This window comes from Bradysia coprophila, chromosome II (assembly GCF_014529535.1).
Source record: "Bradysia coprophila strain Holo2 chromosome II, BU_Bcop_v1, whole genome shotgun sequence".
Classification (NCBI taxonomy): domain Eukaryota; kingdom Metazoa; phylum Arthropoda; class Insecta; order Diptera; family Sciaridae; genus Bradysia; species Bradysia coprophila.
The window spans coordinates 874412-884964 of NC_050735.1; the positions used below are offsets into that span (position 1 = coordinate 874412).

The 10553-nt window shown below is 36.9% G+C and overlaps 1 protein-coding gene across 1 annotated transcript; it reads left to right on the top strand.

Moving 5' to 3' along the window:
- Nucleotides 1-2538: 2538 nt before the first annotated feature.
- Nucleotides 2539-10264, top strand: LOC119072326 (box C/D snoRNA protein 1). The gene is made up of 3 exons (XM_037177551.1): nt 2539-2761; nt 2829-3568; nt 9839-10264. The coding sequence occupies exons 1-3, from the start codon at nt 2712-2714 to the stop codon at nt 10183-10185; spliced, it is 1137 nt and encodes a 378-aa protein (XP_037033446.1). The 5' UTR covers nt 2539-2711; the 3' UTR covers nt 10186-10264.
- The last annotated feature ends 289 nt before the right edge of the window (nt 10265-10553 follow it).

A 10553-nucleotide genomic window follows, 5' to 3' on the forward strand; every position in this document is an offset into this window, starting at 1 on the left:
AGTAGTCAGTATCGATAGTCTTTATAGAGTGTTAAAAGAGCGAAAAAATAGAGAAAAAAGAAAATTAAGCAGGTTTCGATGGTCAAAATTTGTATGTTTGATGGAGAACACTCTTTTTGACATTCTCTTTAAACACTCCATAGGTTTCTTCCAAGGTGAAATTATATATCAAACCATCATCCGTAGAGCCATAACCTCAACACTATAGATTAAGATTGGCTCGTTCGGTATGTGTTTTTTATGTAGTTGGACGCACGGGTTTTCGGTGGGTTTTGAAATTCAGTCTGTCTATGTTGCCTACATTGGAATGTAAAATATATGTACAAGGTCTTTAATTTGTGGTAGGTGAAGTCCTTTTTCATCAAGCGATCAGCGTAACCTATCAATTAAAATATCTTCAAATTGTCAATAACGTGTGGCAACAAAAACCAAAACCCAACAGAAACTGGTGGCGACCTACTTGTCAACGGACGATACATAAACAAATTCCTTAATCTATTGACAATGTAATTGCCAAAATAACAAGTAAAAATAAGTTGTGTTATGGTTCTAGAGAGCGTACAGTAATGTCCGGAGAAGTTCACTCGCTGTGAAAATTTTGGCAGGTCAACCCATATAATTTAAAGGGGTAAACTTGTCAAAATTCACTGGTAAAACCAGAGAAATGATAAGTTGGTACGCCTGTGGCGAGATAGAAGGAACATTGGAATGACAGTTGGATTTTATGGTAGAGAATTTGAGAGAGTTACATACAAATTCTCTCGCATTCTCTCCCATAGAAGCCAACTGCCATTCCAATGACAGGCATACCAACTTATCATTTCTATGGGTTAAACTTAACGAAGAATTACTATGGATGACATCGGTTCGCGTTCGGACATTTTTTTGGGCTAAACCGTTACAAGTGCAGAGAACCGTTGTCATGTATTTCCATTGTTTTGTATCTGTGAGGCAAACCAACACATTCATACCATTGTTCTGTCCGTATACGAAATTTTGCCTTTTACGGTAGAGACATTTTCCGTTATTGCCATTATACTGTAAAAACAATTTTTCACAGTCCGAAAAGTGACACTTTTGTGAATATTTCGTCAACAATAGTTTTTTTGGTTATATCTCAATTGATGACGTTTACGTTTTTTTTTACAGTTGAAATAACCTTTCGGAACATGCCTTCCAAAGGGTTGTTCCAAAGCCATATGAATTGTCAAAAATACTCAAAACTCGGCGGCAAAGTCTATCAAAACTTAACGTCCCAGCTCTAGATGCGTCAACAATTTCGCTTGCACTTTGCAGTAGAGAGACATAGAGGTTTACTTGAGTAGAACAGTTAGTCTGCGAGTATAATGCGTTGTCAAGAAAAAATCAACGAAATTTACCTTTAAGTGATTGGGACGGCTGCATCTGTTATAAATAACGAATGCTGCAATGATGGGAAAAATTACTACCTTATCTTGTCTCTAGATAAAACATGTTCAAAACAAATAAAATGGGCATTTGCTTCATTTTATTTATACTCGTTAAACGAGCTTATATCCAGTATATTTGAATATATTGCGTTTCAATCGCTATCTTTGACAAATCGCCTAAAAAATAATTCAATTTTAATTCGATATTGGTCCGATTGAAAAACTAATTACTTAACCGGAGACCTGCAAATACACTCGATATGCTGGATATACGCTCGTACATCGAGTATAAATCAAATGAAAGAAATACCCCTAAAGTAAGAGATTTGCATCTCTCAAATATACTTTTATCAAATGGCGTGAATTACCATAAGTGCGCTTCAGGATTCAAATTTTCGATGAATCGATGCATAATAATATATATAATAATATAATATAAATTTCAACGCATTTCAAGCGAGTTGACCAAATGCAATGTTTCATTTTGAATTTGCAGCGGGCTAACGGTGGAAATATATCCGTTGATTTGCTTGGCGTCTTTGAAATTTTACTTTTTAATTATAGCAGAGTAAAATAAGCCAGGCGGTAGCGCTTGATTTGACTAGGAACTAGGATTTTGCGACTAAAATTAATTCATGTTCTTACAGTGTAGAGGTCCATTAGTCTAGATTTCCACTTACGATAAAAGCACTACGTTTTCTCTCTGTTTAGTCTGAGCGCTTTTTTGTAAATGAAAATCAAGCATTATTTTACCGCTTGTGTCTGGTACATTTTACTCTGTCATGTTTCAATAATTAATTCATTTGATATCGAATGATTCAGGGAATTTTCTTCGGATTGGACCAGTTGTTTAAATTGAAAATACAATTTTTCATTCGACATCTGTTAACTCTAATGCCATTACAATTTGACACAGTGAAGTTACATCATCTTTATCTCCCTTATATTGCGTTGCCTTCGGCTCGGGCTACAAACCTTCCTCTCGGCAAAATAACAATCTCCAAACGTAATGTACTATTCCCATTCCCATAAGAATAATTCAAATTCTTCCTGAATTACACTGTAAAAGTTATAGAAAGTGAAACGCCGGCAACACTGAAAGTAGTACAAACAAATTGCTGCACATACACACACATCCTAATGTTTTGTTGGTCAATATCAACACGCTTTTTACTCTTTCATTCCGAAAGTGTTGATACTGCACAACGTATTTGTTAAAAGCTTATCCGATTGTAGTTATTTGCAAGTAAATCCGGTGTTGATAATCAATTTACTAGTCAATTAGTCTATCGCTATAAAATCATGGATTCAAGCGATACAGACACGGAAACATATTCGGCAACGAAATCAAGGTTTGCCATTGACATTGAGGTTATGACTTGATTGAGCGTGTAATTTGACCGAATAAAATTCATTTAGGCTTGGTTTGTGCGAGGTCTGCAATTATGCAGTGGCCAAATATTGCTGTCCAAAGTGTGAGGTGAAGACATGTTGCTTAAACTGTCTGAACATACACAAACGGGAGCTAAAGTGTACGGGAATTCGCGATAAAACAAAGTTCATTCCGTTGAAGCAAATGACCGACAAGGACTTCATGAGCGACTATTGTTTCCTGGAAGAATGTACTCGTTACGTAGCTGATCGAAAGCGAGACAAAATCAAAACCTTCACATCGTACAACAAACGATTGCCGGCCGCCCAATTTAAAATCCGCGAAGCAGCCAAGGAACGCGGAACAAAACTAAAATTTTTGCTACCGAATTTCACCCGCAATGCAGCCAATACATCTAGCTATGATCGTGGCGAAAACATCATTCACTGGCGCATCGAATGGATCTACCCGAATGCCGAAAATTATCGAATTGTCGAAGAGAAATGTTCCGAAAATGAGAAGCTGATCGATTTGGCTGAGAAACATTTACGCTCTACGCTGGAGGCGGACAACAAAGCTTTGGTCTACTATCAATCTCAGGGCATCGGTGGTCTGACGTTTCTGCTGAAGGCGGAAGGTGTGAAAAAGTGCAAGAATCGATTCTACGAACTGGATGTCAGCAAAACATTGAGAGAAAACTTCAATGGGAAAACACTGGTCGAATATCCTGTGATCTATACCGTCTACTCGAATGTGGCCAGGGAATTGTTCGATGTCATCGATGATGGTGAGTGGCAAAGTATATTTTGACGTTACATTAGTTTACCAAAGAATCTAGAGATTATGATGTGGTTTTGGCATACACGTCTGAGTCAAGCGAATCAAATTTGAAACTTCACTCGGATTGTGTGTCCGTTGATATAAGTTTTAAGGAAAATGAAGCAACAAACGGAAATTTGTTAAGACAAAATATTCTGAATTGTATCTAATGCAACCGAAGAATTTAGTTTCATAATTCGATGTTAGTCGAACATTACTGTCCTCCTGACATAATATTATTCATTGGTCTGTCTTGGCTTCTCAGCAAGGCTGTAAACTTTGAAGAAGTCACGCCACTTTTGAAGATTTTACATATAAAAAAAACCGCCAAAAAACCCTAAAGGGTGAAAATGTGACGCAAGTCCCTGCTTCTACTTACAAAATAACTGATATCGCTGACGGTGACGCTTTCTGCGGCGAAACATTTATCAACAAAAACTTGACACAAAAAAATTAAGAAAAAATTGCGTCACAAGTGGTTGAGGAAACTAATGTTAGGAAATAGTTAAAACAGGGAAAAATATGTCCTGAAGCATCTGCCACATGTGACGCGATTTTTTCTAAAATTTTCTTTCTTAAATTTTTTGTGTCAATTTTTTGTTGATAAATTTTTCGCCTCAGAAAGCGTCAACCTCAGTGATGTCAGTTATTTTGTAAGTAGAAGCAGGGACTTGCGTCACACTTTCACCCTTTAGGGTTTTTTGGCGGATATCAGTTCTTTTCGAAGTTGATGGGTAAGGGTCACTAGTTTTGTAAGCGACAACAGATCAAATCCATCGAATAATCCGTTGGAAGTTGGGAAGTGCCAGAGGAATCATCTCTCATCCCAAAATTTAGGAACCAACCTCGGAACACCTCACTTGTATCGAAAACAACCCACCCACATCCATCGAAAAAACTGATGGAAGTTAGGAAGAGCCAGAGAAATCATCTGTCATCTCAAAATTTACGAGCCAACCTCGGAACACCTCACTTCTATCTAAAATAACCCAAATCCATCTAAAAATCAGATGGAAGTTTGGAGGAGGCAGAGAAATCATCTGTCATCCCAAAATTTAGGAACCAACCTTGGAACACCTCACTCATGTCGAAAATAACCCAAATCCATCGAAAAAACTGATGGAAGTTAGGAAGTACCAGAGGAATATCTCTCATTCCAAAATTTAGGAACCAACCTTGGAACACATCACTCATGACGAAAATAACCCAAATCCATCAAAACACTTTTTCCAACATTTACCAATCATAATTCATAATTACTAGCTGAATAAAAAATCTTCCGACACACACACACACACAAAACACATTTGTAAAAATGTTTGTAAAACATTTTTGGTAGTGGACTTGCGTCACGCCCGCTTACTAACGTTAGGGCATGATTCACCACATCGTCACAGCGACGAGAATCGTCACAGCGACGAGAATCGTCACATGAGGTGCAATTTTGTATGAAATCCGCCATTCTATCTTCAACTGTTGTGTTTCACCTGCGTATCTGTATCGGCGTGACCTCCCCAAAGTTTATAGCCTTGGTTCTCAGAGCGTAGATTCTCAACTTTAAGAATTCGTAATTTGACAGTTATGGGATTTTATACGTGCAACTGTCAAGTTACAAATATTATGAAAATACGAGAATCGTCGCACAGGGCGTCTCGTGAATTTAATGATTCGTAACTTGACAGTTGTCACCTTAAGAGGCAGCGGCCCTTTGCTGAAAAGCATACATTTGGGCGTTTTTTAAATACTGGATTTTAGTTTACTTTTGATTATATTTTACCACCAGAATCCTTTTTCAAAAATGTACGACCGCAATCCCGACCACGAATGTGGTAGCTTTCAACAGAAAATACATTTGGTTGTAGCAGTTTGACCAGCTCTGAGAACAATGAGCACTTTATGAAAATTTCGTTAAACTGCTCACTTTTCTCAGAGCTGGTCAAATGGCTACAAGCAAAACTTATTTTGATTTAAAGCTAACACATTCGTGGTCGAAATTGCGGTCGTACATTTTTGAAAAAGGATTCTGATGAAAAGATATCATTAAAAATGAAATATGAGGCACACAAATGTAGGCTACAATTTTAGCTAAGTACCGGTGCCTCTTAAAAGTTACGAATTGTATGGACCACTGTTAGCATTAAGGTGACAACTGCCAAGTTCGGAAGTCTTAAATTTACGAGAATTGGCGCCCTGGGTCAAATTAATGAAAATCGAGACCCAGATACATTATTCTGAATAGGTTTCTAACACCATTAAGAAATGATGGCTCGTTTTTGGTCGAATGGAGAAAAATGTAGAACAGACAGTTTAACCTCAACTTTCAGGTTGACGAAAGTTTTAACGAAAAAATTTACAAAGAAATTTGTTGACGTTTAGGTTATGTTCATCTCTGTTGTCAAAGTTCGGTTTTACAGGTATTTGGAACAAACATATACAGACGAAGCTTTGAGAATCTGTTGCGATCAAATTTGTCATTGTTCTAATGTCACATTTGACGCATAACGACATTGAAACAATGAAAAATTTGATCGAAACAGATTCTCAATGCTTCGTCCGTTTTTAGCATAAAGAACTGTAACATTCGATTATCGGTACACTCAACTTAGCGAAACGAAAAATTTAACGAATGATGGTCCTAACCTTTGCATTTTCTTAGTCTGAATTCACAGTCATCGGTTTTCATTTCTATTTGCCTCCGTGTACATGCCAGTTGGCATTTCATACTATAGATCATCTTTAAGACACGGAAGTTTTAGACATAGCCTCACTTAAGCTTCGTTAAATGTTTCGTTCATCCATTCATTTGAATGAGATTTTTTAACGTGGATGGCATTAACCGGACTTGAGCACTATAGAGCACATTGTTTAAAATTACAACTGTCACGTACATGGAAGCAGAACGGTATGAAAACGGAGGACTGTGAGGCCACCTTTATTGTTAATGCTCTTCCAGTTCTCACCTTGGTTCTCACCGCCCGTTGTATAGTCGCAAATTTTCGAATCTTCATCGCCAAATTAAATGTTTTAGTTTTGTTGTGCCCTATTTTGTTGATTCTCATTCTCGTTTCGTATCTTTCTTCAAAGCGAAATTTGACATCTGCTCCGACATCTGTAGTTTTGCCTGGGAAAGTTTCTGAGATCCTTGACGAGCGCAGTTTATTTCTTGCAATTGCCCATTGAAACTTTGTTAGCATTGCAAATTCCGAAAAAGTTCCGAAAACTTCCGACAAAATTCTCAAAAAGTTTAACGGATTTTTTTCAGAATTTTTCGGAATTTCAGAATTAAAGTTCCAAACAATCAGCCCTGCTTCGAATCGGTTACAGTTATTTCTCTTATGTCTTTCACAACAGCCAACTCTCTGCAGATACAAAATAACCAACCAATGAAAAATCAACATGAATCATCAATCTATGATAACAGTGCGCTGCGCTACGATTGATCAGAATTAAGAGTAGTTGTCGAGCATCTTATGATAGAGTAAAACGAGCCGAACATATCGTTCAAGGTTTTAATGCACCTTGAACGATATATTCGTTTCGTTTCCTTGTAATAAAGTGCCCAAAATATTCATAATTCACTCAATGAACATTAGTATCAAGAAATTACAATTTTTCATTGACATTGAATTGTATCGAATTTCATCAATGAAATTGCCGTTTCAAGTATCGATGGTACATCGATTCCAAACAAATTTAGGCGCGACGACATTGAAAAGAAACGAAATAATTTTTTAGCTTCAATGACTTACTTAATAGACCAAAATCTGTCTCGTAATGGCTGAACTAATTGTTAAAATGAAGTGACAGTCTTCATGAATTAGACTTCATGTACAGAATTACTACATGTATGAATGGACATTGTGCAGTCAATTACAGGAAAATGTTATTGTCGACAGAATTGATTCACTATGTTAGTTTGATATGGTCCAGGTATCTCTATGATATGGAGACACTCTTTGCAAGTAATTTCGACCGCAAAGTTACATTCCTTTTTTTGACTTCTAACGGCCCTAGCAACCGTCAAAGCCACACTCGAAATTACATCTCACTATGAGGGGGAGAAGTGTTCAAGAAGGTATCAAAGTTGTTAGCAATTTGAGTCAATTTTCACCCTTTTATACACATTTAGGTGGGGGAGTCAAATAAAAATAGTCACTTCTGTACGACACCCCTAATCTAACTTTTCTACATGAATTTGATGCAGCTATGTTACGATGGCACCAGCTAAATTGGATCGGTGTTTATTTTTCAACTGTCAATTGTCTTTGGTTGTGTACAACTAGGGGTTTAACAAAAGCTATACATAGCTTACGCCTGATAAAAAGCTCATAGATCCAACCGAATTCGTGTTGAAGATGTATTGTGAATACAGTTAGAGACAGTGAAATTTCAACGTGAATTTGCTACAGCTGTTTTTCAGCGCAACTAACAACATCTCTAATAAAAACTGCGTCTTTATATGGTCAAACCACTACCACGCGCGTGCGTGCAGCAGCTTCAACCGTATATACAGGTTTGATTGTGTGTGTGGATCAGCTAAACAACAGCTGAAGCAAATTAACAGTATCTGCCTCTGACTGTACATATTGCTCAGTTGCGTGTTTTCAATTTATTACTCAAAAACTGTTAGGAATTTGACCACCAAAACAATTGGATTGTGAGTCGACAATACGGTCAAATTTTGGAATTTCCCAAATCGGACTACTGAGAGTCAAGTAGTTCAGTTTCAAAATTTGGGTGACCTATAATCCAACTGTTGGCCAAAAAAGCTTATAAAGGTTGTCTGGCTCGTAAGATCTAATAAACGAGTGGTGTCGCTTGTGGCCGATCACTCGATTCAAATTTAGATTTGGATGTTCCAAGCCGAACGCTGCACCTTGACCTCTAATGTGTGTATTAGATTAGGCAAGTCTTGAGCCATTTTGCATGAGTCTCTTTAGCTATAGCTTCTAGGAGTGTGATTAAATAAATGAGAGCTGTCGTGTCACACCCGTCGAATCCCCAGATAAATTATTCGAAATGGTTGTGGACGACGTCAGTCAAAAATAAAGATTAAAACTTCACTGAATTGGGTCTTTAATAAAGAGAAGCCAGATCTGTAAGAAAGTAGTTCTATTGTTGATTTAAGCCAGCCATACTCAATTCATCAATGAAACCCACGTTTTCTTCTACGACACTCTTTCTCTGACGATATCTTTATCATCAGTCAATTTCCTCTCTGCGTAGATCTGTTGAAATATTAATGAATCATCATCAGTGATGATTTAGATTATGGAGTAACCACATTCCTTAGCTGAGTAACAACATTCCTTCTAATTTCTACTAAGCTTATCAGATAAAGTGACACATTGCCATCATAATGACTCTTGTATTATCTTAACGTACTATCACATTACGCAATGATTCTGTGAGATGCTAATGCCATTTTCTTCAACAAGCCATTTACGCTACAGGCTCTTTGTCGGTTGTTTGTTTGTTTTGCTAATTTTGTTCGTTATCAAAATACCAGACACTGCAGAACTAGTGATCACGGATAACGAACCTCTAATAATAGGTCAATTGTGAATGTAGGAAATTTTTCGAACATTTGACTATATCCCGTGCTCTGTGACGCACAATTTATTGTGAAAATATATTTTTTGTTTATCTGTTATCATAACATAACATCAACGCAACACGTTAAAGAAATCTAGCATTTTAATCAAGCGATTATCCCATCCCAAATTTACATTGAAAAAATCTGCCGGTTATTTACTATACGAAATTCGTATTACGAATTGTTTCATCGAATCGTGTATTAGTAAGAAGAAAATTCTTTTTATATTTTGTTGTTTATTCAACCGAAATTAGTCACAGCTCGATTGTTGTGTTTTTTAATATAAAAGCGACGGCACAATGCTAATATCGATCAATTCAGTTTTGATAATCAAGTGATACACAGTTTCATCAGTCACAGTTATACAAGTGTTTTCTTGGTCGCTTTTCAATTTTCAATTTTTTTATTAAAAAAGTTAGCAATTTCCGTTCAAAATGTCTGGAGGATTTTTCTTTGAAAACATTGTTGTCATTAAAAATGAAAGTGATACCACTAGTACGGGAAGTAGGCCCAGTAACGCGTCCAGTGTCCATTAAGGTCAGAATATGATCCCATCACTATTTTTATTTCGTTCAATTGCTCTGGGTTTTAAAGTTCGAAAATCATTTTCACCTTTCGCAATTTTCTCTTTTCCATCCACAGACGAAGAAATTGAACGTGAAACGGCATTATATCTTAAAGAGCTTGAGTTATTGTACGGAAAGAAGAAGGTTGTACCGTCTGTCCAGTCGACTGCATCTGATGATGGTCTTGTCAAGTCCGAAGAGGAAATGCGAGCCACAATGAAACGGTTGGAAATCGAGAAAAAAATGGAAGATCGTCGTCTCAAGAAAATTAAACTCGAACAAGAGCCGCCGAATCTGTTGTTTCCCGATGAGAAAATGTTGGATTTGTTGTCGTCGGATTCGAGCGATGGCAATGAAACCGAAGAAGAAGGAACGCAACCTTCAAAAAAAATTAAATTGGAAGATTGTACAGTAGGTCTGTAAGACTTGGCGCTATGTTACACGGATCAAATTTATGGAATAGTCAAATTATGTTAGAAATAAATGCATTTTTAAAGTGAAATTTATACTTTTCAATATTTCTACACTAAACAGTCGCGGAACGGTTACATTCAAAAAAATGTCATCTGACCTAATCTTTGCCTCTTCGTCAAGCAATGTTTAAAAAGCCCTCCAACAGGAACTGAACATTAATCTCTTTCCATCACCCTCGAAAATCCTTTTTCGTATTTGCATTTGGTAGAGTTTCGACATTGCGAGCTATAGCTGTATTTGTCGCTCCTATGAAAAAATGTCCTTCCACCTCTACTTACTATTTTTCAAAGGATTTCGGTCTCAAAATATTCTCCTCC

What these genes read in the sequence shown, in the direction of transcription:
- LOC119072326 (XM_037177551.1), top strand. Translation starts at nt 2,712, where the DNA reads ATGGATTCAAGCGATACAGACACGGAAACATATTCGGCAACGAAATCA. An exon ending in TATTCGGCAACGAAATCAAG is followed by an intron (nt 2,762 to 2,828) that starts GTTTGCCATTGA and finishes AAATTCATTTAG; the next exon opens with GCTTGGTTTGTGCGAGGTCT. An exon ending in GTTCGATGTCATCGATGATG is followed by an intron (nt 3,569 to 9,838) that starts GTGAGTGGCAAA and finishes TTCCATCCACAG; the next exon opens with ACGAAGAAATTGAACGTGAA.